The sequence below is a fragment of the Thunnus maccoyii genome, chromosome 1 (assembly GCF_910596095.1).
Source record: "Thunnus maccoyii chromosome 1, fThuMac1.1, whole genome shotgun sequence".
Lineage (NCBI taxonomy): Eukaryota > Metazoa > Chordata > Actinopteri > Scombriformes > Scombridae > Thunnus > Thunnus maccoyii.
This window is the reverse complement of record NC_056533.1, coordinates 36,602,274-36,630,021: the sequence shown is the minus strand read 5'-3', so window position 1 is coordinate 36,630,021 and position 27,748 is coordinate 36,602,274. Positions and strand designations below refer to the sequence as shown.

The 27,748-nt window shown below is 38.3% G+C and overlaps 1 protein-coding gene across 8 annotated transcripts in view; it reads right to left on the bottom strand.

The window, feature by feature from the left end:
• Window positions 1-4,701: 4,701 nt before the first annotated feature.
• The window catches only part of LOC121898997 (tetraspanin-18-like), a 39,119-nt gene continuing 16,072 nt past the window's right edge, over window positions 4,702-27,748 (bottom strand). For 2 of the 8 annotated variants that reach the window (XM_042414569.1, XM_042414562.1), the window contains exons 3-10: window positions 26,539-26,692; window positions 13,171-13,266; window positions 11,846-12,040; window positions 9,356-9,430; window positions 7,213-7,311; window positions 6,934-7,110; window positions 5,683-5,766; window positions 4,708-4,919 (exon numbers count right to left, since the gene is read on the bottom strand). In XM_042414569.1, the coding sequence (XP_042270503.1) occupies window positions 4,872-4,919; window positions 5,683-5,766; window positions 6,934-7,110; window positions 7,213-7,311; window positions 9,356-9,430; window positions 11,846-12,040; window positions 13,171-13,233 (741 nt within the window). In that variant the 5' untranslated portion in view covers window positions 13,234-13,266; window positions 26,539-26,692 and the 3' untranslated portion in view covers window positions 4,708-4,871. Of the gene's footprint in view, window positions 4,920-5,682; window positions 5,767-6,933; window positions 7,111-7,212; window positions 7,312-9,355; window positions 9,431-11,845; window positions 12,041-13,170; window positions 13,267-19,625; window positions 21,292-22,814; window positions 26,693-27,748 lie in introns of those variants that run through there. The other 6 variants (XM_042414546.1, XM_042414557.1, XR_006096583.1 and 3 more) reach the window with 5 other exon arrangements.

Here is a 27,748-nt window from a genome sequence, read left to right as displayed (position 1 = left end):
CAAACAGTTGCTTATTTCCACATCCAGCAGTTATGGAGCAACATTATCGTTCATCTGGAGTCGTGTTTCTGTCCACCTGGTGAATGTAAGTCCAATATTCACTCTCTTTTAGCTTCTGTTTTTGCTCTCTACCAACTCCTGAGGGAAATATCTGGCTCTTTAGCTGCTAAATGCTCCACTATGTTTACCAGCTAGTCTACAGCTAACTGCTTCTGTTTGCTGTTTGGTGTTGAGCAGGTAGTGTACAGTGGCTTTTTAGAGCTTTTTTCTCTGAAAACAGCTGCCTGCTGCGGCCCAAAGCGATGCTTTGAGAGCGCTGAGAGTGAACCAAAACAGTAAAGTTGCTGCCGGACAGATAAACAATGAGCTGAAACTCACTATAAAGCTCCGTAAAACCGAGAGGAGCTGCAGAGTCGCTGATAATTCTCTGTAGGTTCATTAGTACGAGCCACAACCAACACATTACACACTGACATTTGATACACTGTTAATATAACAAATATAATTTATAGCTGCTTTAAGTCATTTATCAGTAAAAATGGCAAAAACATTCTAGTTCCAGCTTCTCATTTGTGAGGATTTGCTGCTTTTCCTCTTTCTGTATCATTTCAAAATAAATATCTTTGGATTGTTTGTTGGACAACATGAGCAAATTGAAGACATTACTTTAGGCTTTATTGGGAAGTTGTGATCTGAATTTTCATTTTATAGACCAAATGATTGGTTTGTTCACCAGATTAATCGATAAAAATTACTCTTATTTGCAGAGCTTTTCAGGAGTGTCCATAAATGCATCATCTAAGAGAGTTTTTAAGATGTTTCCTGCTTACTGACTGCACTAACACACAATGACAGTGTGACTTCAGTGAAGGGGAAAAGGTTTGTTGATTCTCACACTGTGCTGAAACCTGACTGCCTTTAAATTAGGGAAGTAAACTAAGCTGACATGTTTCTGGGGGATTATTTTCTGGAGATTTTCTTTTCTTCCAGTGTGTCAGGTGATTAACAGGAAGCAGAGAATCACATGATGCAACATGACTGACTCAACATTAGAATTAGAAACAAGATGGAGCCGCTGGTTTCTTGTGATATAGAAACAAACCGTGATATCAACAACTACACCAACAGAAACCAGCAAGAAGGACAGAAAGGAAAAAACAAAAATCTACACTGTTATTCCTTTAGTGCACATGGAGTGTGAAGCCTTTATATCTGAAAAAAAAACACTCTACATGTCAAATTACTCCATGAACTTACCTTCTCCAACCAAGTGTGACAGAACGAGTCCAAGGTACAGAGCAGCCGTCCCAGTCTGTTCAAGAGGTTTTCTCCACATTTGGTAATGGATTAACTCAACAGGCTCAAATACTTACATGAATATTATCTGTAATATTAAGAAACCTGCAGCACAAAGTTCAGTAAAAAACAACAGCTGTCTCCCTATCACTTTTGTTTTTACAGTTATATCAGTTTACAAGCCTCGGTGTGGGTGTAAATGTACTGACTCTATGGTGACCAGGCAGAAATGTGATCCACCCAAATCAGGAGAAAAAAAAAACAGTTTGTTTTTGTGCCAGAGGGGAACAATCAGGTGATTTACATCCTGTAATGGGTAAAAACACACCACACACATGTATCATTAACAGTAAAAACAACCACTCAGTCATAATAATACAACCATAGAATAAATATGATTTACGATCCAAGTAAATGCTGAAAACTGCTAGTAAGTAATATGGACCTTGTGATGACAATGTTTTATGTAGTTTATTTCACTTTATTAGCAGTTTTTAATATTTACTTGGATCTTATATTGTGTCTTTATTTCTATGATTGTATTATTGTTGTAGTTTTTACTGTTCATGTAACATGTTGTTGAGTTTTCTGATTGTGGAGCAGCGTCCTTCAGAGTCAGACCCTTTAAATGTTTACTTCTCATTTTATAAGTGGAAGCGGTTCAGCCATGATGTAATGTCTATACATATATAAACAGGAAGTTGTGGTGAGATTATTTTAACTTCTATTCCCATGGCAAGAAATGCACTTTCAATATACAGCATATGAAACTCTCTTTTGTTAAATAACCACAACAAATATCTCTAGAGTATAAATCCAGAAATCCTCTTTCAGCCTCTTGAGGAAGTTTTCACCACAGTATCCATCGATATTTACACTCCAAAAGTGTCTGTACACTTTAAACGGAGCTGCAGTGTTTTAATGAGTACTGTGTTTAACTTTATTGCTGGGACAGTTGATCAGTAGTGGGTCAAGTTTAAAAGACACAAAATTAGGTTGTTTTTTCTTTCTTTCTGACTTTTTTCTTGCTTGTGAAATAATCAATACTTTTACATCTTCAGGCCTCTAAAAATAATACAAATGAAACAATCTGAGGGGGAAAAATAAGTCTTTGGTTGTTGTTCATTTATCATGTCAAGTTAAACTGATAATTAGTGTCTTAATTTTAACGACCACAAGGTAAGAAGGTTGGGAAACACTAATATAGATAATATGTTTTGTTCTGCATGTGATTAGATTAGTTTATATCTATGATCTCCTGTGTTCGTAACACTTTTTTTATTGTTCCTCTTGAATTTACAGCTGACACTTCCCCACATGCAGCGTTTGTTCATGAAGGACAAATGAAACAAACCACCACTAAAATCACAGACATCAGTTTAATGTCACTCAGTGCCATTTACAGGTTTCAAAACACACGTACAGAAAAAAAAAAAGTTATTTTAGCTAAATTTCCATTTTATAACCACTGACAAAATTAACATGATTCCACTGTGCACAAAGAGAAAAACACATACTGTACACCAGCACAGTCCTACTGAGGTATATTTACACACACACACACACACACACACACACACACACACACACACACACACACTCCTTTTCATGAAGATGCATGCATTTACAGGTGCTCCATGACAAACTTAAATACTGAATACTCCTTTACTTATCTTAATACTTCAACGTTCAGACTCTCGTAAACACACAATTAAAAACAGACTGTGAAAAGACGTTTAATGATTTATGACTCGTCTGAATGACAACGGGCCTCATGCACGACGCACAGAACTCGTCGCATTCACCAGTTTTCTCATATTCAGATTTTTCTTTCAGGTATGAATGAAGTCGTGTGCAGACAGTTTATCTTTCTCCTCAGGGGGAAAACACTTGTTTGAATTAGTATAACGCCTTAATCTGAATGAGTTCACAGTTTAAATATGTAACAAACAAAAAAAATTTTTAAAATAGATAACCTGCAAAATGCAACTGTAATATTTGTAGTAATAAGTTCATGTTTTTTTTAATTTATTCTATTATTTTGTTGGCACGTTTTGGCACAAATGACTTCTACAGTTCAGTAGTTAGATGGAACAGCTGCTTCGTGGTTTTTAAGCAGCTCTCTGTCCAGTATCATGTTGTGTTGCAGCTGACGGTGTAACATCACCTGCTGCAGGCAGATATCTCTGTGACTGTCACATGACGCCTCTCATAATAGTCGTGGAGCACATTGCTTTAAAAGAAAGAGCATCTAACTTCATGTCAAATCATTCGCTGCTCTGATGATTTATATTTTCTTATTATTTCGTTTTTTGTCCTTGAATACTGACACCGCTAACTTTATGTTTTTGTCTGCTGATTTGTAACAGAGGGAAATTCCTGTTTTTACTCTTTAGGAACATTTTTGTGAATGAAACTCACACACAAACGGAGCGGAGCAGGTCGCCTTATATGGACATTTTTAGAGGCGTCGATTATGCTGCAACTCTGTTATTTTAAATAAAGGTTGAAGACTTTTCTGTTTAAATCAGTTTTGAGGCTTTTGATTCATATCTTACACTGTAGCTGCACTCTAACTTTTATTCTCCTGTTTTATCTGTCTACTTACTCTATTTTATTGTCCATTGAACTCTTTTTAAATTGTATTTAAATGTGTCTTTTTTTAATGTGTTTCTTTTACATTCCGTCTTGATGCCCTTTATATTTTATGTAAAGCACTCTGAATTGTCTTGTTGTTGAAATGTGCTGTATAAATAAACTTGTCTTTCCTTAATGATAAAATCTCTCATGAAAAGGAGGCGTTCATCACGATGAAACAAGTTTGTGACCTTAAAAGAGTTTGTTGAATCCGAGTTGAAACAAATCTCAGAGTTTAAAGATAAAACGTTGGTGCATGAAGCCTGTTGTGTTCTGACGACCGACTCAAACTACACGATCATCTTCACATTTCTCAGACTCTAAGTGTAGAAACCAAACATCTTTGATAGATATTATATCTTTGACAGATATTATGTGCTGGCTGTCGCCGGTCCCTGAACTGTTGTGCAGAACTGAACAGACTCTTCATGATCCTGAAAATCAATCATCATGACCAGCTGAGGTTATAAATCATGCTTTAAACTGTGTGGTGTGTGTTTCCATCTTTGCCTGGACACAGATTAAGTCCTGGACTAAAGTGACTTTAGTGTTCAGAATCGCGTCTACCGTTAACTTTGCCCTTAGTTTTTAGCTGGTAGAACTTCTAAGCACCAGTGTTAATCCTTTACTTGTGAGAGAGCAGTGCTGACAGTGCAGAACCTCGGCTTCAGGTCACAGATGACTTCCTGTGTGTGTGTCTATTGTGTCCAAAGCAGAACCTCAACCCCCCCCTCCTCCTCCTCCTCCTCCTCCTCCTCCTCCTCCTCCTGCTGCTGCTGCTGCTGTGAAATACAAAATGATGTCACAAAACCAATGAGACACATAAACGATCACTGTACAAATACATTTCATATTTTACAGTTTTGTCTTCCTTCTGCTTCTGCCTTCGTGGTGGCTGTTGCTGCCGCTGCTGCTGATGATGCGTCTGCAGGCGGCGGTTACTGGATGCCTCTGAATAAACACATTGCAAACACCATGGCGAAGAGCTGCGGAGACAACGAGACACACAGCGATCAGAGAGGTGATGAGCTTTTGTTTTAAAGCTGAGGAGAGAAGCTCAAACCCTTCAAGCATGCGCAAAAAAGTGTACAGTCAACATTGATGGTATTCTATATTTTTCATATTGTCAACATAAAAAGATGAAAAGACAAAACCAACAATGTGTCTCTATTTTCTAAATTAAGCGGTTAATCACTTTGCCTAGAAAATGTCAGAAAATAGAGAAAAATGCCGGTTATAATTTCTTCCAGTCCAAGGTGATGTCATCAAGTCTTGTTTTGTCCAATCAAAAGTCCAAAATCTAAAGATATTCACTTTATTATCATGTATGAAATATAAAAGCTTCAAATCCTAAAATATGAGAAGCTGCAACCAGCAAACTTGTTGCATTTTTTCTTGCAGCTCTACTTTCACTTCGCTTTCCTAAAACAGCTGTTCACTGTAGTTTTTTACTCAAACAAGAGAAGTTTGTTGGCGACTATTTTCAGCAGTGGATGAATCCACATGGTACTTTGCTGACGATAAGAGAAACATATAATATCACCTCATCTATCCTTTAATTCTCTAGAGACAAAAAGCAACCAGCTGTTGGTTTCCACAATAAAATACTGTTAAATATCATTACTCAGCATTTCGACTTCTACACTTTAACTACTCAACACACTCGTGCTTTTATCGCATTTGCTGTCCCGAATGCAGATTTTGAAAAGCAATAAATGAAACAGTATTTTAATAAAAAGGAGTAAATACTTCAATTGTCAGCACCACGATGGCCATGGCTCCTGCTGTGTAGATGTAGGTCTCAAAGTAGTCCACCATCGCCGAGTAGCAGCCCTGCATGAAAAAACACGGCGATGAAGAGAACTACAACCATACTCAATAATCCTGATGTCCACTGATCTGCACGCTGTGTTTTAGTCTGTATTTAAGCGTTAGGGTTAGAAAGAAAGAGGAAATAATTTTGAGAGCATTAAACTCTTTTTGAAGCACAGTTTTGAAAGTCATGAATCATGTTTCTGAGATGGAGGAAGTACAACAATTCTTCACTTTAATTAAAAGTACGAATCCCGCAACACGATTGTAGTCCACGAAGTAAACACTCTGCATTTCAGCTTTAATTAAAGGGGAACTCCACCAACTTTATATATCAAGATCAGTTAACTAGTTGAAACTCTTAAAATGTCTTCTGTGGCTCTGCGGAGCTTTGTCAAGTAACCATGATGACATCATAGTGATTGAGAACAATCACGTTTCTCTGCTCAAGACTTTAAGCAGCGTTAACATAATGTTTTTGTCGGGTTAAAAAACAGTTATTCTTTCTTGTATTGTGTGAGGTGACAATAATACTCTGCTAAATTACCTAAAAACTTCTGTTAGTCTTATAAAACCTCATGTGAAACAGATTCTAATATCAGCTCAGGAAAGAACTGAAAAACACAAAATCTACAACAGAAGCTACATTAGCTGATAAACATTTAATCAGCATTAAGTTGGATCCTGCTTTTTTCCCACACCTTGCTAATGTTAAAATGTTAATGTTAGTTATAAATGTCTTTAAGACAAAAGATAAAGTTGTGTTTTCTCAGTAATACTTGCACATTTCACTCTTTGCCTCTTGGATTTTTATTTTTTTTCACTTAAAGCAGTTTTTACTCTATTGAAAAGGAGTTAAATTAACCATAAAAATGGACGATCTTGGCTAAAGTAGATTAGCTCAGCAGAGTAGCAGTAACTGTCATCTTTAGCAGAATTCACATGATTTGCTGTGATTAAGCTAGTTTTATACAACATTATTATATACAGTATGTGAAGTATTTAAATGGCTCAACCTGGACCAACTGAAACATTAAAACGCTGCTTACACATTAATGCATCAGTGATAATGAAATAAGTGTTTTTAAATTGTTGTATTGCTACTTTAAAGGGTCTTTCAGGCGTGTGTATTCAAACTGACATGAAGTGCACTCTGGTCTGTGTGAAAAATGTGTTTTCTCTAATGACCTTGTTGTGTCGGAAGGTCACGCTGCCGCTCACACACTGCTCCATGCTGATGTGCTCCAGGTCTCCAGGGTAACTGTTCCTCTGGCAACAGGCCTCAGGGACCATCTTATTGGGGCTGAGAAGCCTGAAGAGACTTTCCTCGAAGTCCTCAGGGCCACTTACGCCACAGCAATCGAACTGCACAAAGAAACGGGATGGTGGACAACAGATGGTAAATATTGTCACACTGGGTTGATTATAAGGTGGAAAAAAGAGGTAATTGAAGAATTGATGCTTCACCGTGGTCATGATGGCGTTCCATGTGGATGTGAAGACATCCGTGTTGTTGTGACCTTGGTAGTGACGTTTCAGCTCCCTGGTGAAATACTCTCTGGTTAACTGTACAGAGACACAGACACAGTTCAGTTGTTGTTACCAGGTATGCATGACCTACAACTCTGAGGACTGTACGTCTGTTAAAAACACAGTTCTACCTCAAGCTTTCTTTTAAAACACTTTTGATATATCCTGTATTTACTGCACCAAATTAAGGATAAGATGTCACCGCCAGCTTCACTCCCATTCACACATACATACACAAACACTGGAGGTTCAACAGGATGCCGTTCATTGTGAATTTAACATCCACATAACATCCTGGCACAGTCCACCATGACTTCAGCGGTTTGATGTGAGGTTCAACTTTATGCACCAATCACACTTGTTTGGATTCTCTCACCATCATGTCCTTATAAGACAAACAGTTATACAAACATGATGCTGGTTAAAAAACTCCTGTTCTGATGACTTTTTCAATGACACTGCAGAATTCCAGTAATCGTTATCATCACAACGCTGTGCAGTGCTGGGTTATAAATGAAGTTTATCATTAATTCCTTCAGCAAAGTCTGCAGAGTTGCTGACTTTTGGAAAGTCAGCTGACTGCTTGTTGATTTCACAGCGAGACTGTTGAATCCTAATGAACTTAGAAGGAATGTGAGTCAAAAGTCTGTGAGTCTGTAAAGAGGAACACTGGCGATACACTACGCAGAAGTACTTCAAACAAAATGAAGGAAAAGCTGCTCATTGTTGTCAACGTCTTAATAACTTGACTTCCAGGAAGAAAAACAATGCATGGAAACACATCGGTCCTAAAATGAATAACTTGCACCAGTATTTTGGCAACGTGAGGAAATAACATTCTGAGCTGAAGACATAAATAACGTATCAACGCTAAACACGACCACAAGCCAGCGAGAGGGAAGAAGGCGGCTGTCACTTTGAGTCCATATGCATGAAAAGCTAAAATACTATAATAGCCGCATGAGTCTATGAGTGATGTAAATTCTGCCATCTGGCCTGACCAGCAAGTGTCTGTGTGGACATCATCATGCAGCCCAATATTTATAACCACATGGATCAACGTGCTCGAGTACAAGAATACTTTGCTGCTATTCACATCCATGTCTGTCTGTGAGGTCATCAGGGCCGATAAACCTCACGTGTAAAGAGACGTCTGACCGTCGCCAGTTTTCTGTGGTGCTTTTATGCACATGATGAACTCATTTGGCTGAAACTTGGTGCATACAATGTTTGGATACTTTATGGATAATTATACATGTTTTAAAACTGTTAGAGAGAAAATTATGAGATGTAACTATAGGGACTGTATTTTCCTTTGATTATATCATCATCATCATCATCATCCATTAATTACAGAGCCCCTCAGGGGTCATGTGTTAGAACAAAAACACTAATGTGGAAACTCCTGCTCTTCGTTTAATACGGCTGAATTCACATATAGTTTTCTCATTTACATATTTTTCTGTTTGTGTTGATCATGACGTCGTCAGACAAAATACAGACAAAACTACAACTTAATGAAAACATCTGTGTGGTGAGATCTGCTATGATGATGCCACGAAGCTTCGGTTACTAGAACGCAGCAAGCAGCATAAATATTAATCGTTTATCATTTAAAAGCCTGCAGTTAAATAATTAAACCCTGACTATAAAAGCTGTACTTTCCTTAGTACTGGTTTCTGTTCTGTCTTGAATTTTAATTTTGTTGTACTGTGTTTTCATGTGTTATAATCTGTTTGTCTGTAATGTTGACTACCTTCTTGTAAAGTGTTCTAAGACTTCTGTGATTTTACACTTTAAATAAACTTACTTGACTTGCTCTGTCGCTGTACTTGAATATGAAAACCTTTTGTTGCTTCAAACCTTCTCTGTGGTCATTTATAGTAAAGGGTGGATGACTAATAATAGACTCAACAGGAATTCACAAAAGGAAAATGCATCAGTTGCTTAAACCTGTTGGTGCGACAGAGAAACTGTAAAACAACAGCAGGAACTCTTTCTGGTATCAGCAGAATGTTGGGTGATGTACTGATTAACTAAGTTTTGTTCACTAACAAAGTGATCCGGAGATGTTACTCACATGCTCCCTGAAGAGGAATGCCAGGATGGCAGCTGCCAGCTCAGCCAGGAAGATGAAGAGGATGAGCATGAAGAACTGAGCCCAGTAAAGACACAAACAAGGTCACAGTGTTACCCAGAGAGCTTATGCTTATGGATTACTGTCATCTACACAGTAACTTACTCTACATAGACTGTCTAAACAAATATTACTATGACTCCAGATATGTGACATATATGTACAAACTGTGTACCACAAACAAACACACACAACATGCAACAGTAAGCTGACGAGGCTGTTAATAATAATTTCTCTGCCTAGTGAAATGAAGGTCAAATAAATAAACACTGACAGTAATAATGATGAGAACTATTACATTAAAGTCCTCTAGATGGCACACTTGTATTGTCTCAAGCTGGCTTTACATAATGGAGGATAGATGGTTCAGTTCCTCTAACTCTCCTTACTGGAGTTTCACTATAATTGTTTACCATTTTTAGGCTGAATTAACACATAAATGTAAAGTGTATATTAAATTAAGCAGTACCAATCTGATGAAACACACACTGTACAGATATAGGGTCTTTTAATGTACAACTTCAAATATATTCTACTTAGATCCCCCCAGAATTTTTCATAATTCTGATTGATTGTGACTCGGGCTGCAACTTATTTTCTTTACTGACTAATATGTTCCTTGTTTTCTGGATTAATTGTTCTATATATATCTTGAAAATGTCAGAAAACTGTGAAAAATGTAATAATGTAAGACAAAAAAGCAGCAAATTCTCACATTTGAGAACCAAGAACTATCAAATGTTCTCGAAAAAATTACTAAAAACAACTTAAACGATAATTAAATATCAAAATAATTGCTGATTAATTTTCTTTTGATCAACTAATCAATTAAATCGACTAATTGTTGCAGCTCTACCTATGATCACTTCGCTCTAAAGCTTCTTCTGTCATGCTCTGTGGGTGTCATTCTCTCCTCTGAGTTTATGAGTCAAACGATAATGAAATGAAACAAAATAAAACAAATCAACCTCAAAAGCGACTAAATATTTCATCTTTAAGAAGCAGATGAGGCATTCATACTGTATGTTATACACTACTCTACACAGCAGTGCATGTAGACAGGAGGCAGCCGAAGAGTAGAGAGGAAACAAAGACTCAAACAGTAGCCATGGATATGTTGAAAAAGAGTAATTTTGAAGGTGACTGTGTCCACTGGCCAGTTAGGAACTGCAGCCATGTACATAAAGCAGAAGAAGCTCTAAAGTGAAGCAGCAGAGATTTCAGGATCAATCAGAATGATGAAAAATGGTTGAAAATGTTTTTAAAGATCCCCTCCAATCATGTTTTAAAACATTAAAAATACTCTGTTTGAATAATTGTGACTAATATGCTTTTTCCATCAAAAAGTAAAATTACCTTGTTGAAAAACCTTAAAATTACGTCCTCTCACTCATGAAAAAATCTAGAATCTATGAATAATTATGCAAATATCGTTCATTTCAACAACTGAACTGCTGGACACAAGATGTCTCCTACTTCACTGTAAAGTCTATTCTTAGTGTTTGTGTACTGAAGGATTCAAGCTTCCACATCACACTTGTATTACAAATCATGGTTGTAGGTACACGCCTCAAGTCTGTCTTAAAACAACAGTCAGGAGCCCAAATAAACATTGAAACTGGTTTTTCTCGCTGTAATTGTTCCTCCTGTTCATACTGACCATTAGAAGATCCCTTCATAATGTGTCTTTGTTAGCATTAGACAACAAGTCTTTTTAGCATCAAATTCCCTCTTTGTGTTTCCTCGGACAGTGTTTCCCTGTTGAGCTGCAGTGGAAGTATAGTAACAAAAAGAGGGACTTTGGCACTAAAAAGACTGTAACGTTGAAAGATATCTACTTAATTTGACTCATTTGGACGCTGAAGTTTCATATTAGCTTCAGATAAACTTTTAAATACATTTTTGCACAGAAGAAGGACTGTGGATTTTGTCCCCCATCACCTCCATTATAAGTGCATTATGAAGGGATCTTGTAATGGTCAGTATGAACAGGAGGAATGATTACAGCAAGAACAACCTATTTCAGTGTTCATTTGGGCTCCTGACTGTTGTTTGACTTGAAAAATTGTGAAACCATCATTGAACACAAATAAACTTTCCTCCTTCAGCAGATGAATGTGAAAACAAACTCTGCACAAACATCATTCTGCACAGAGAAGCTCAAGATGAAAAACACATTTTAGACTAGAGTGAGACTTTGAGACTCGTTTGTGACATGCTGTGACCAGAACCACATCATTACTCAACTAACTCTTGATTAAAGATCTGAAAATGTGCAGTAATGTTTTAGTGATGACAAAGTGTTTCACTTTTCCTACGATGATCCCACTGGATGTCATGATTCCCTGTTTCTTTCTGTCACAATAAAACCAGTGACTCCCTCTCTTCATCTTATTAATGAAAGATGACACTTGCTGACTGCAGCAGACTCACAAAGAGCAGCAGACATTTGTTCTCTCGGATGGCTCCGCAGCAGCCTAGGAAACCCAGCAGGAACAGCATGCCTCCCATGGCCAGGATGACGTAGACCCCTGTGAACAGCAGGGGGTTGGCTGCCACGATCTCCCTGAAGCCCATCGGGTCCAGCAGCACCCAAATACCGACACCCAGCAGGAAGGAGCCACCCAGCTGGGAGATAGGGGGTTAATTAGTCAGTTAGAGCGATACGATGTGATCACAGATAATTAATAAGTATCCAGAGAATTCAGATTCCTGACTGGTGGGAAGAAAAAGACCAGCGAAATGCTGTTTTTCATTGGGGGCTGAAAGTGTTGGGGTAAGCTACAGTGTTAACATTCAGCTGGTGACTTTTGAAGTTGAAACACAGTAAACTTTCACTAACTGCTGATACTTGTTCAGCACATCAACATACTCTGCTGAGTCAGTCAGAATACAGAGTGTACAAGACTTGACAAAAATATTTAAAGGATCAAGCTGCTGATTTTTCTTAGTGCCAACAAATCTTATGATGCAGCCAAACCAACAATGAACTGATCCACTTAGAAGTGTTGTGTGTGTATCCAAAGCCTGATATATCTTATGTATCTTTGTACTGAAGATCTTTGAGGAATTTACAATGAAGCACAAAGTCAAGAGGTTATGATGTGCAGCTGTATGGCTCATTGACGTGTTTTTAATAGTTTTTGGATGACAACGGAGGTCTACAGCACAGAGGGATAAGATCTATCAGGCTTTGGATACATACACAATGAGATTGGTTGACAAGAAGAAAAATATAGAAAATTGCAGCCTTATCCTTTGAATAAGTCCAATACAGCTCATACCAGCAGTAGAGTTAATGGTACCAAACAAAAGCAAACATATTTTGAAAGAGGTGAAGACCAAGTGAATAATCCAGGTTTGTAAACAGCCCATAGTTCATATTTTTGGTATGAAAACACATAAATAATACATTTTATTTTAGCTTGTCAGAATTTCATTTATGTATTTTAATGTGATCTGGGTGATTTTTTTTTCTGCATTAGCACTAATTGCAACAGCAAAATGACAAAAATAACCCAACAGGCTTATTAATATTTTCTTTTATATTATCTTACGACTGGAAAACAACAAGGAAAGATGCTGCATATTATGGACACTATTATTCAAGTAATAATGTTTTTAATTTTCTGTCTTATGACATTTGCTCTTGTCAGATATTCTGAGAAACAAATCAAAGTCACAGATTTGTTTTTTGTCTGCTGCTTTCATTTCATTCTGATTTTAGACAACAGAAGAAAGAGAGAAGAAGAACTCACAAAGATGAAGAAGTTAAAGATGAACATCAGGTACTTCATACAGCTGAGGCAGTCCCCCTCCATGGCTGAGCCTCTCACTGAAACCTCCCCCTGCCCCTACACACACACACACACACACACACACACACACACACACACACACACACACACACACACTTCTGTTGGTATTAAACATATAAGTAGAAAACTGTAGAAAAATATAATTTAAGAAAATTCAAACATATATACAGTTCAAAGAGCGGAAACAATTAGTTGATGATCAATTTATCAATCAACAAAAAATTAATTACTAAAATTTTTTTTATTATTTTGAATGTCAATTTTAAGTTTGAGCAGCAGCCTGCAGCTTGAAAGTTGAACCAGAATCAACTTTTGGAGAAACGTCAAACAAGCTAGGGAGTGGTAGCGAGAAAACAGGTGAATGAAAGGAATAAACTGTTATTTTCTGATTGTTTCATGGCGGTTACAAATGAACACTCCCACACCCCCACCTCCCACTCCCACACAACCTTGTGGAGGTGTGCTGCAACTCCTGATTGGTGTGAATTCATGCTTCAACTGGAACAGGTAAATGCATTATTTTAGTCTTATATCAATCATAAATGTGAAACATCTTACACTGTCGCTTTATGCAGCATGTTGCATGAAGGCACTGAAGACTCGGCGTTTGATATGAGCATACACAACGAGCAGCACAGAGAAAAGCATGATGACACATCAGCAGTGACAGTTTTTGTCAGTTCTGGGGACGTGACACTGACAGCCTGTCCCTGTGGGATCGTATGACACATGGAGGGACGTTGGCTGCTGGTGAGGAGGACATGTTGATGTAAGTGGGGCCAGCCGTGTGGGTGTGAAGAGGACCAACTGTGCACTTATGGTCCCTGATGGTGTTTACCAGTTAAAACTAACACATAGCCTCCTGTCACATCTGAGGGGACCAAAAGCAGTTTAGTTTAATAACGGCAAATTTAATCAAGAGCGAGACTACTGTGAAGGATTTCACTTGTTTTACCACATTGAAACTTTTAAACGATGATGCTAAAGGTTTTTATTTCTGATTAAATCTCATCAACAATTGTGTTTAGTTTGGTTTGATGAAATTACACATTTTGGAGATGTAGACGTTTTTCATCCATGGTAGCTGTTTCTGCTCATGTGCATTTCTTCTATTTATTCAAGAGACAAAACATAATCTTCTCTTTGGAGAGACATACAGTAACACAGCTAGTGATCAGAACAATAAACTGAGACACTTTCAGGAACTGGCTATAGTTTATATTACTACTGTTTTTAAAAGACAAATTAATTATTCTATATTTTTCCATAAAGGACCAAAACCAACAATGTGTTAGTCTGGCTCACAATACTCTCTGGCGTCTCTAAGGAAGATTTAAATCTTTAAAAACAGCTCAAATATATGTAGGTTTTTGCCAATAGTTTCTGGACAACATTGGAGCTCTATGACACAGAGGAGTAAGATAAATCAGACAATACTTGTTAGTACATCAGTTCATTGTTGGTTTTGGTCTTTTCATAAGATTTGAGGACAATAAAAAAACAGGATATGTAGAGTATCACCAGACATATGCTTGCATGTGTTGTTATCAGTGAGACTCTGGACATTTACCTCTTGTTCTTTTATACAATGTGTGATATGAACCACTGTGTGCAACACATTACAGAATAAAAACATGGAAACATGATGTGGGTGGTTTCACTGTTGTTACAACACAAAGCTGTGAAATAGTGGAATATTTTAAAAAGAAACGTAAATCTGGAGGGAATCCAGAATCCCTTCCTTCCAGAGTTGGGTTGGAAAATTGCAGGATCCTCCAGAGGAAACAGCCCATCAAGGACCCGAAGGGCAGGCTGAACCTGTGTCTAGTCTCACAAGACCAAAATACTGGTCGCGTCAAAACTCAGTCACATTTTTCAAGGGTATACCAGGAAGTTGCCCTCAACTTGATGAGCATGACCTGAATGGTTCATTAAACAACTGGCACTAGAAACTGCAAAGGATGTGTGCTCCAGATCTGAGTAAAGGATCCAGCAGGCCAGACTGCATGATGTGATGTAGAAATGCAGACTTTGCTGGATCTAGTCGCTGAATTTGGACACAATAGCTGTGAGACTTGTTTATAAAATGCTTTATATTGTTGTTTTCATCAATATCTGTATCTGCTCTAAGGAAGTATGTGCTGTGGGTCTGATGGTGTCTATTTCACTGTGTTGTAATGTTACTGTATGATTCTACAACTGTGAAAACTTTAAATGAGAATAATCATTTTTTCTCTTTTCTTTATCATTTCTCTTGTGTGTGTGTGTAAATTGCTGTAGAAATAAAGTTGAGTTAAATAATTCTTTTATTTATTTTTATTGCCTGTGTACTATTTCTTCACATTTAAATCTATTATTTGTTGAAACATTTCCATTTATTTACATTTCTCCAATCTTTGTGCAATGCATGCTGTATTTAATTAGATTTTCTGACTTTCATTTTTTGATGTTTAAAATTGTCTTTTTTTTAGATTAACAATAAAAAAATCCTAGCTTGAAATAAACTGCTGCTCATGCAAAGAAAAATACCTTGAAAAACACCTTAAATTTGGGAGGTGAGATTTGTTTGCCAGGGTTATGTCTGGTGGGTGTCAGGTCTCTGAGATTAAAACCAGCAGTGAAGACTGACTGGAACTGACAGCTGTCCTCCGCTGCGCCCTTTTAACAGGGTTGACACGCCGGTTAACACCAGTCACTCCTGCTTATTTACCATCTCTCTCTTTGTCTGACTTTGGTGAGCTCTCAGCTGTGTAAATGTGCATTTACTGCTAATTTGACCGCACTGTGGGGCTTTTATTTTAATGAAGTAAAATGCCGGCTGCTCTGCTCTCACTGCAATTAAACACAGGTTTTGCAACTGCCGGTTCACTCTGGGTAATTGCTGCCTCTTTGGGTGAGGTCAGGGTTAATAAAATAAGGGCATGTGTGGTGTGCTGGGAGTTTGTCTGCACTCAGCATTATTAGCACATCTCTGTCAATCACTCATGTCAACATAATTACACAAGAACTGAAATTACACAAATACCACAAGAAAACAGAAAGTGGCGTTGTGATTATGAAATGAACAAAGAGAAAAACACAATTACAGAGACAGTGTTTGTAAGAAAAAAAAAAAGAATACATAAAGAGCTGTCAAAAAACAAAACATTAAAACCTAACAAGCATTGTAATGATGTCAGAGAAAACATGATTACACAGTTGCAGTTATTGCAATCACAAAACCGCTGCCATAATTATAAAAATGAAAAGCAGAAACAGACATCTTGATTAAAAACCAACAGGGATTGTAAATGCAAAAACAGCAGTCACAATTACCAGTAATCATGATTTAATCAATCATAATTACATTACTTCTGTTATAATTACATGATTACACTTACATTTTAGATGAAAACTCAATCCAAAAACAGCTGACATAGAAGGAAAATCTATAAATTCAACATCAGCTGCTGTTCCAATAAAAAAGACAAAAAACAAAACTGGATGATCAGGGTGATGTCCTCCACTTATTTTAGAACCTCACACTAAACATGTATGAAATGCAAGTGTGTAATTTTCCTCTCAGCTTGGCAGGACACATCTTCTTGTAGCTGCTTAAGGCTCTGTTATTAAAGTCTTCATCAATGAGTGTGGTGTGTTTTTAAAATGATTAAAAATTGGACATTTTGCCACTGATGACTGCCTGATTGATGCAAGTGGTTTACAGATTCTAGAGAAAGCCTGGTCTGCAGAAGGGCCGATGGCATACAAGAGGGTATCATCCGCATAAAAATGGACATTACAGTGCTGAGTTGTAAAATAAATGTTATTTATGTGTAGGGTAAATAGCAGTGGGCATTATATTAATCCTTGAGTGACACCTTCATCAATAGTTTGGGGGCTTGATTTGAAACCATCTGCATCAACAGTTTGAACTCTACTAGTTCTGGTAACTTTCATGTACCAGGTGGACAGAAACACGACTCCAAATGAATGATAATGTTGCTCCGTCACTGCTGGATGTGGAAATAAGCAACTGTTTGCTTTGACATATTAACTTGAAAGGTGATGATATGACAGTGTTGGGTTCACGACTTGTTTCCACTGCCCACAAGTAGACAAAAAGTTTAACAAAAATGAATGACTATATATTTGAATTTAAGACATTTTAAAACCTAAAACCAAAGGCAATAATAGATCATCCTCAGGCCTGTTATATTATGAATCCCAGTTCAGATGTGTTAATCATCCATAGCAGTGACGCACTAGTTTATATTTAACATGTTCATCAGTGATGGTATGATTGACAGAGGGGAACAAATTTACTTTCTTTCAGCTTTTGGAGGAATCTGGCGATGTGATTTGTCAAATACAATTACTGAAGACACGTTTTCATATTTCATATACGGTATATTATATATAATTATATAGCGTGACCCCTCTGTTAAAAAGGGACGCAGGCTTGATTTATGCAATTCATACTTGTGACAAGTGTATGATGTTTGTAGTTTTAGTTTAGGCTGAACTGGTATGAAACTTGAACTATCAACCTTAAACATGCAGTGCAGAACTTTTGTCTCCCCCTTCTGGCAGTGAGAGTAATTACACAAAAACTGTTGATGTCATCACTGTAGACCCCTGAAATCTTTTACATGAGCCTGTCCCCACCCTGGTGACGCAATGTGGTTGGAGGGCACTGAGGATAGTCCGACCTTACCATGTGTAAAACACATCACTACTGGTGCACCAGCACAGGAACCACAGACACCAGAACTCTGGTATTCTGTGAAATACAGAGAGATTTACCTGGCGGTGATGGGCTTAATCAGTATTGTGTGAACTAGTACGGCAAGGGCTTGAATGTAATGGATGTTCATTTATATGTAAGTCCCGCACTCCAGCTTTTATGATGGATCAAAAGTTATGCATCTGGCCTGTTATGGTACATTAGCGAAAAAGGTACTTTTATGACACAAAAATGCAGGTCCTCCTCTTCCTGTATCTTACATTTTGAGTTTGTACCACACACTCACACACAGAAACACAGAGTAGTGCTTTCGTCCCATTTAGCAGCTGTGGCTCCTTTCAAAAATAGGTCTGGGGGCAGCTGGGTAATTTCACGCAGCCATACAGAGAATGGCCACAAAAAATTCTCTCTCCCCTCTGCAGTCATGAAGAATCGCTCTGCTTCAATTCAATAATCCTGCAGCCTGATTCTCCCTGCACTGATTTCCTGCGGGGCAACACTGGAGATCATTCAGGTGTTGGGTTTGATTAGCTCATACTGGGACAGCCTGATAGTTCAGTAAGTGTGTCTGTATTAGCACCTAGTATGTGGCTGTTTGTATGAGTGTGTGTCCATGTACTGATGTTCTCTCTGTTTGTTAAGCCCAGCTGCCATCAAACACAATAACTTAAAAGATATTGATTCTCACAGTCCATCAGTCTGTTTTCCATTAAGTGTTTGTTAAGCGTTTAGGAAAGAGGTCAACCCATTTTTGATTTGATTTTGGTCTTTTGCTTCTCACCAACTGTCATTAAACACTAACCAAATCATTACATGATTTAATTATATTCCCCACAGTAACTGTGTTTACATTGTTTCATTTATTCTGTGATACTGAGTGACAGTGGACAGTGCACGTCCTCCTAGTACTGTAGTTACATCTGGGTAACTTCTATTTCATGTTGTCTCATTACTGATTTGCAGGCTATTGCTGAGCAGTCTGTCACTGTGAAAATCTGGATGTGACTTTGTTAGATGTGTTACTGAAAAGGAGAAAACTAGTGAGAGTCTTTCTTTAAATTGCTTAATGTTGTCTTTATTATCAACGATCTCCATGGCACTGGAAACTTGTAAGAGAAAACACAAGCATTCTTCTGGTCACTGTAGCCCCAAGATGTAGTCACATTTTTGAGAAGGCACTTGTCCAGCTACAGGCTCTCAAAAGAAGCTACATGGTTGCCTCCTAATGCACAACTATAAATAACCTTTATAAGAGTACTCCACAGATTTAGCATTTCACTTCTATAACACTGTCACACTTATGATGGACTTTGTAAAAAATACCTATAAATATCCTTTAAAAAAAGGATCAACATCAATGCAGCAGAGCCTAAGATAATATCTTTTTTATACCAAACCTGTCAAAGCCTGGCACTTACATTACCCACGATGCAACTTGACAGTTCGGTCAGAGATTCAAGTGTGTTATGCTAGTAGCAGCTAATGTAGCCTGGAGCCGCTAGCCTCAAGCAGAGATGAGGAGCAGACTACAGCTCCAAGCCTATTGGTTCCTACTTAAGATGTAAATCTTTAAAAACTGCTGTCCACTGTAGTTTTTAGTAGGGATGCAACAATCCGATACTGATAGTCAGTATCGGCACTGATAGGTATCAGTGCCGATACTGACATCATTCACTCATCGGATATTGGACTGACATTACTGATCCACATTCCAATCCAGATTCCATAGTCTAATGTTTTGACCGGCCGACAGAGAAGCAGAGCTCATGGATGCAGTGACGGACCAGTGTAGAAGAGACTGCAATGAACGCAACCTAAGAACAAAGGGAAGATGCCAGCCTATGGCCTGGTTGCGGAAAAGGAGAGTATAAAAGCAAGGCAAACAGCCAACAGAAGGAAGGAGACGGAGCTCAGCATGCTGTGCCTGCAGGCCGCTGGAGGAAAGAGGGACACACTTTGTTGGAAAGCGGAGGGGTGAATCTGTGCTATTATTTTGGCTCGTCCCTTTTAGTTTATATAGCTGGATTCTTCCACCTTACATCATATGAACTCTTGATGCAGTAGGAGACTGAGACAGATAAGTCTGGTGAGACCACCCGCATGCTGCAGACAAAGCTAAAACAGGACTGCTCTAAGATGGACTCTTAACACTGAGACATTTTATTTCCTTTAGTGATGTTTTATTTCTTCTGAGAGACTTGGACTTTTAACCTGTGTTTTCAATCTGTTCTTAACTTGTGTTTTAGCTTATAATAAATTAATTTGTTTTTAACCTCAGAATCTGTCTGCATGCTGTTTTGGGTCAGCACAACTCCCCAGTAGAAACTAATGGATTTTTCTTTAAAGTCACACTACACACCATGTCAAATTTTGCTTTGGAATACATTAAAATTTAATACATTTTTGTATATTTTTACCTCTTTTAATAAGAAGTGCTGTGTGGTTTATTACAGCCGCATGTAGCCTTACACATAACAACAACAATAACAATAATAATGATTACAATATTAATAATAATAGTCAAGAAAAAAGAGCTCTAGTATTGGTTTGGCAGATATCCAAATTCAGGTATCAGAATTGGATCAAAACTGAAAAAAGTGGATCGGTGCATCTCTGGTTTTTAGTGAATGTTGCTCAAACAGGTGGAAATAGTGCATTTATTGGGGGCTATACTGGGGACCAGTGAGTTAGAGAATAATTCCAATGTACCTTTACTGTTCTGTACTTGCGCAAATGACAATAAAATCTCTTGATCTCTTGACCAGACTTTCTAAAGAAAACAGACAAAAAATAGCACTTACTGCATTATACATTAAGCCCTGGAGTAGCTGAACATCACAAATTTATAATTTTTTTGGTGTTTAGTGTAAGAACCATCTGAAAGTGGCTTTTCCAAAACTCCATATCGAGCATTCACATATTTATTCACAGTTATTACATTTTGTCCATGGTGACAAAATATTTGAACACTTGGACGGACCTCATATATCATTGTATTCAGAATATCAGAAGCCACACAGGGAAAATACACAAACACCAACAAGCAACCACACGATATTCCTGAGATTTACCAATATCAATACCAATCTTATAAATATTTACTTTCTCATCACTTTACATCACTTTCTAATGTACGGAGACAGAAAGATGAAATCTTCTGGGCTTTCCTCTCCCCGTTCATTGCTGCACAGTTCTGTTCTGATGGATGAAGGCAATCAGGTCTACTAGTTTTCCTGCACTGAGGGAAAACACTTCTGTATACGCTGCACTTCCTTCCAGCCTCTCTGACACCGTGATTTATTGGACTGGAGCATCCTGTCACAGGTGGGTAATCGCTGCAGAAACAGTTACGCACACAGGTTGTGGAAAGCTGGAGATTCACACTGGGATCTTGTTTCACTGCTGCAATATGCTGACTGTGCACTCCTCAACACTGTGTATTATAAATGCTAATAAAGGTGGCGTATGCAATGAGTGTCACTGTGGAAGCAATTTTTTAATGTCAGCAAAATTAATGACTTTATGTAGATATTTAAAGGAAAAGTTCACTGAATCATTCTCTACTCATCACTGTGAGCTAAAACTCCAGAGAAGTTTACTGGACCATTAAATACAAATGTTATCCTCTCTAAGCATATTCTCAATATACTGAAGTTACTGAACAGCTTTTAGCAGTGTGTGAAGAAAAATCAAAGGGTTTGTCAGGTTGTTTTTACCTCAGTGGATGAGAATAGATCATTTATCATCAGGAAAAAAAGTAGTAGTAATGAGATGCATATTTAAGTTCTGGATTTGCAGCGCAGTTAACGGTTTGGAGTTTGGAAAATAGACTTTTTATCCTTCTTGAAGTTGTAAAAAAGTCAGCTTCAGTAGTTACTGTGTGGTTGGTTGACTTCTGTGAGAATGCTGATGCTGTTAGCAGGTCTTTGGTACTACATCTTTTGTTTTTTTGCATTTATTGTAATTATTTAATGAGCCACCAGAACTTGAAAAACAGTGAATGGACTCATTGCTTGGAAATTAACTACTTTGTTTTCTGTTGGTTCAGTGGAAACCTAACAAAACACGGTCGGAGCTCAGTATTGAAATTACATGCTTTCCACTGTTGTATATTTACATATACATCCATATATGTATACACATCTGTATATATAAATGAGTCATAACTCCTGCACTCCCAGACCCAGACAGATATCCCAGGAGTTGGTGGAGACCAAAACAGAGCTTAAAGGAGAATATTGGACTTACATTCATCAGCTGGACAAAAACATCACTCAAAATGAATGCTAATATTGCTTGATGCCTTTGCTAATAACGTTATGAGGAAGGGATTTGGTGGCAGCTGTTTTCTTCCACCCCCAGTGTCCAAAAATGAAACAATGCAGCTTTAAAATGTCACACCATACTGGCAGACAGCAGAGAAAAATTGTTTTTTAACTCACCAGTCAGGCATCTGCCTGGAACGCAAGGGTGCATGCTCATGCGGCAACCTGCTGTGGGTTTTTTCGGCGTCCTATGTTTGATGTTTTTAGTGAGTTTGTGCGTGTTTTTGATGCTTGATTGCCTATGATCGTCATGAACAGGTGCTTTTAGACATTTCACTATTGATTTGCAGTGATGGAGCTTTTAATCATCGCTGCCTCATCTAATCATCTTCAGTTTCCCGACTTTATTTCAATTCAATTCAATTCAATTTTATTTATATGGCACCAAATCATAACAAGTTATCTCAGGGCACTTTTCACTTTTATTTGAAGGGACAACAATGAAACCCTGATTTGTGATCATTTGAGTGGTTAAGAAAAGGAAGTGGGGGAAAAAAGGAGGTGTCAGACTGACTAAGGAAACAGCAGCTCACCAGTATTCCCCTGCCCTCCTGGTTACAGGAAACGTCCAGTCCTTGTGGAATAAACTTGATGAGCTACAAGGAAATCTACTACAAAGACTACAGAGACAGCTGCATCATGCTATTCACGGATTCTTGGCTCACTGAGCAGGACTCAGATAGCGACCTGTCTATAGACGGATTAGGTACTCCATTTTGCCTGGATCGTCAAGCAGAGGTGACAGGAAAATCTAATGGAGGGAGCTTGTGCCTCTATGTCAATAAGTGCTATTGTGGCTCTGCGACTGTCAGAGAAAGACTCTGCTCGCCTGATGTTAAACTTCTATCAGTGTCGCTCCGTCCATTCTATTTACCATGTGAATTCCCACAAATATTCATCTGTGTATATTCATCCAAAGGCAAATCCTGCCACTGCCACAAGCACTATATTTAATGTAGTGCAAAAACTACAGTCCATTTCACCCAAAGCACTGAACCTCAAACTTGGAGATTTTAATCATATGTCCCTAAAAAAGTCTTAGACAAACTTTTACCAATATGTAACGTGTCCAACCAGGCAGAATAACATCTCTGTTATGGTACCGTTAAGGGAGCATATAAATCAATCCCCCTGCCTCCCTTAGGTTCTGCTGACCACAACTACATGCTCCTTCTCTCTACATATAAAACTGAAAAAATCCAGACCAAAGATGTTAAAATCTGGTCTGAGGAATCCACTGCTTGTCTTCAAGGCTGCTTTGACTGCATTGACTGAGAGATGTTCAAAGACTCTTGCAAGGACATTGATGAACTCACTGATGTAATCTGTTCTTATGTTACCTTTTGTGAGAATATGATTATTCCTACTAAAAAGATTAAGGTTTACTCCAATAACAGTGGATGTCTAAGGCAATTAGGTCTAGTCTACAGTCCACAGAAGAAGAACCTGTCCTTCAGTCAAGGAGGAGGGGCTGAGAGGAACCTTGTCTTAGCTTGGTCTGGCATGAAAACAATCACAGGCATACAGCAAAGCAAGAACAGAACCAACATAACTACTGTATGGATGGCTTCAGGTCAGATAGTGAATCTGCCAATGTTCTTAATAACTTCTATCAGAGATTTGATCAGTTTGACTTTAGAGATGAAGTTGAGGGACTTAGATGTAAACTCAAAGACAATCAGTACTTTGTCCTGGAGCAAAGAGAAGTTGAAAAGTCCTTCCATTCTCTAAAGATAATCAAGAGGCGTTGTCCTGCCATGAGTATATCAGTGGAAAGTTACTGAAGTCATGTGCAAGGCAATTAAGATCTATCTTTTATGATATTTTCAATTTGTCTCTGAACCTACAACGTATACCTAACCTGTGGAAGCAGGATCTGATCACCCCTCTTCCTACAGGCAGCAGCCCCAAAGCTTTTAATGATTTCAGGCTGGTTGCCCACACTTCTCTTGTGTGTGTGAAGACAGAGTTTACAAGGGAAACCAGGCATGCACTCGACCCTATGCAATTTGCCTATAGGGCACACAGAGGAGTTGAGGATGCTATAATGACCTTACTTAACCTTTTGTTTAAACACCTAGAGGGGAATAAAACCCATGCTAGATTGCTATTTATTGATTTTTCTACAGCCTTTAATACTATCCAACTCCGCATTTTATCAGATTCATTATGGTCATCTACTGGCTCACCCCAGGGATGTGTTCTCTCACTTTTACTTTATATTCTGTACACAAACATGCGCCAAAGTAAGCATAAGAACAGGATCATATTGAAGTTTTTAGATGATTCAGTCATTGTGAGTCTGCTACACAACAAGGAGTCCAGCCAAGGCTCAGTCATTGATGAGTTTATCACCTGGTGTGACAAATCTTTCTTGGAGCTAAACGTATCCAAGACAAAGGATATGATCATAGATTTCAGAACTCATACTTCAATCTATGAGACTACCATCAATCAAAGACCAGACTGTGTAGAAAGCTACAGGTATCTTGGGACAGTCATAGAGGCTGTTTACTTGGTTTTAAAATGCATTTCAGTGATCTGAACACAGCTGACCACTTCTGCTCAGATTCTGTTACTGCTTATGTCACTTCCGCTAGAAGGTCAAAGGGCCACGCGCATAGTTATTATGTCAGTCTGTATCCAGACAAGCACCAAATTTGTTTTGCACGGACTAGCTAAGAAAACACAAATGTTTCAAGAACTAATATACATGTACGGGCTATTCCAACTGTTGAGATTGGCAGGACAAAGTCATTTGGCGTAGGACTATTGTCACCAAAACAACCACCACATCCTGGTTTGATGTATTTTCTTTTTACATCCTTGTCGAGGACGCATCAGGATGCATTAGCATTTACACTACAAAAGATATGTGGTAAAATGCATACCAGACCACCTCAGCAAGTGGTTTGAGTGATCAGATCACAACTTGTCTTGGTGGTCGTTTACACTTGTATTTACTGCGCTCTACCCGTGACCCGATCACCCAAGACAGGTTTTAAAACTAAGCGTGAACAGGGCCATTGACTCTAAATTGACCTTTGAGAAGAATTTTGAGAGCAGTGTGTAAAAAGGGACATGAGCATTTGTTTTGTCTCAGAAAACTGTCCCATTTTCACATTGATAAAACCAAGATGAAACTCTTTTATTGGACTTTTATTGATAGTAATAATAATAAGTAGAAGAAGAAGAGGAGGAGGAGGAGGAAACTTTTCATTCTATTCATATAGCACAATTCATGCATTAAAAAAAAAAAAAAAAACATTGTAAGGTGAGCTCTGTTCTATAGTGAATTCCAGCTCCTTCGCTCAGGCTGTCGGTGGAGAACAACACGATACAGAAATGCTTTTGTACCTGCAGCCATTGCACTACTAAACAAAGCTATCACAAGATGATGCACTTTACCCATGCATGGCACTTTAAGCTTTTGAGTGAGTGGATGAGTGTGTGTAGAGGCACTTTGTCATGACCTTCTTAGGAGTTCTTGTACTCTGATACTATTTTTGATACTATGATGATACTTGTTTTAATGTATTTTGTTTTGACGTCTCTTGAATCTGTATTGCTGCGATGTTGTTTTTAACTCTGGAATGCTGAATCTCTCGTCTGCACAACAAATTTACCCTTGAGTACTAATTAAGAAACCTTGAACATATGTTATTAATAAACAATAGGATATTTTCTGTAAATGATGGTGGCAAAAAGTGGTGCCAATCTCTCAGAAAATCCTTCAATCTCCCTAAAATCAGTCCTGTCAACTAGAGATGCTTCTGAATACACTCCTTTCAGCATTTAAAAGTTACTTTAGCAAAGTCAATGAACAATTTTCTTCTATCTTTCATTTCATGTGGAGGAACTGAATGAAGGTGGATGAGAAAGACTGGTGAAATGGAGGAGAGAAATCTTGGATAAGGCTAGCCTCGGGGGAGTGTTTTCAAAGAGGTAATTATTACCACTCCCCCCTTTCTCTGTCCTTGCTGAAAGCTACCTGTTATGAAAACCAGTCACAAGGACAGCTGCTCCCTTTGAGGGGCTGCCACCATGCCTCATAACCATAAACAGAGCCAGTCGGGGGAGACATCATATTATCTTCTTTCACACACTTTGATTTTGGAAAGGCCCTGAGATGCATATCAAATAATAACAGTTGGATGAGGAATACATAAAGATGGGGCGTCCCTGAAGGCGGAGGCTTCTTTGGAGCATCCATATTGTGACCCCTGCTGAGTCATCTTCTGCTGCTGTGTGGTTCACCTGTGTTTCTGTTCGTCCTGCAGGTGGATTGTCAGTATAACCTGGAACACCTGAGGGTGTGTTCCCTCATCATTTAAGCCTGGTTGCGGTGACGCTCTCGCTGACTCTCTGACACTTGGCTGCCTTGCTGCTGCAGTTCTCTCCCCGCAGGCACCTGTTAAGATTAGTTGTGTTGTGTTTTACACCCATGCACACCATACACCCACTGACGCTACTGATATCCACACCCCATGCTTTACATATTTGGTTAATCCTTTAATTTGGTTCAATTTGGTTTCATTTTGCTTTAATAAAATATCTATTTGTTAAAACTTAACACTGGTGTGTCTCCCTTTTGTTGTGGCCACTTGAGCCAGGTCACAACAATACTGACTGACTTTCCTGTTCTGAATGCTAAACAGATGTGAAAGAATAGTAGTGGAGAAGCAAGAAGAAGTGAAGCTCTTATGGGGTCACCAGCAGTTTTGGTTTAATTAGTTGAATCATCAGCCTCTTCAGTGAGACACTCAAACCAGTTTGGGCTAATTTAGTGTCACTTCTTTCCTTTTCCCTTATTTATTAGCTGCAATGTAGAAGTTATTGCCATGGTAGCCACTTCAAACACTCTGTGTTGGGAATCTGAAGAGCAATCTCATACTGCTGTGTGAGATATGCACCATGTGGGGAATGTGATAAACATTTATTATCACTTCTGCAATTCTCTGCATTTTAGACACAATGGATCTCAAGTCGACATTTTAAACTATAGAGATCTGAAGTATCATCCCACTTTTGGGCGGGATAACACGTATTCCACTACCCTTTGTTGCATTATGTATTTTTACTTTCTGCTCTTGTTTGAGTGCAGCATTCTTTACTGTTCATTGCAGCACAAGCTGTGGGAGGAATCAGTTCACTGCTAAAGGACTCAAGAGGACTAGTTAAAGAAAAAACTGGTTTATTACAACTTGGGTTTTTTTTTTTTTTTAAAGTTTTGGCTCTTATTTCTATCAGTTATGATAACACTGTACTCACCAAATTAATTGCTGAGATCTGGGAACACAGTGACATCACTTTGACAGTTTAACCAGATGGTCCAGTCAAATGCGAAGGATTTGATTTAAATCCCTCTTGTACGCTGCTCAAATATTCCGTTTCACTGGGAAATACGCCACAGTACAGAAGCTAAAGACACTCTAACTTCTGTTTCATCAGGCCTTTAAGAAAAAAT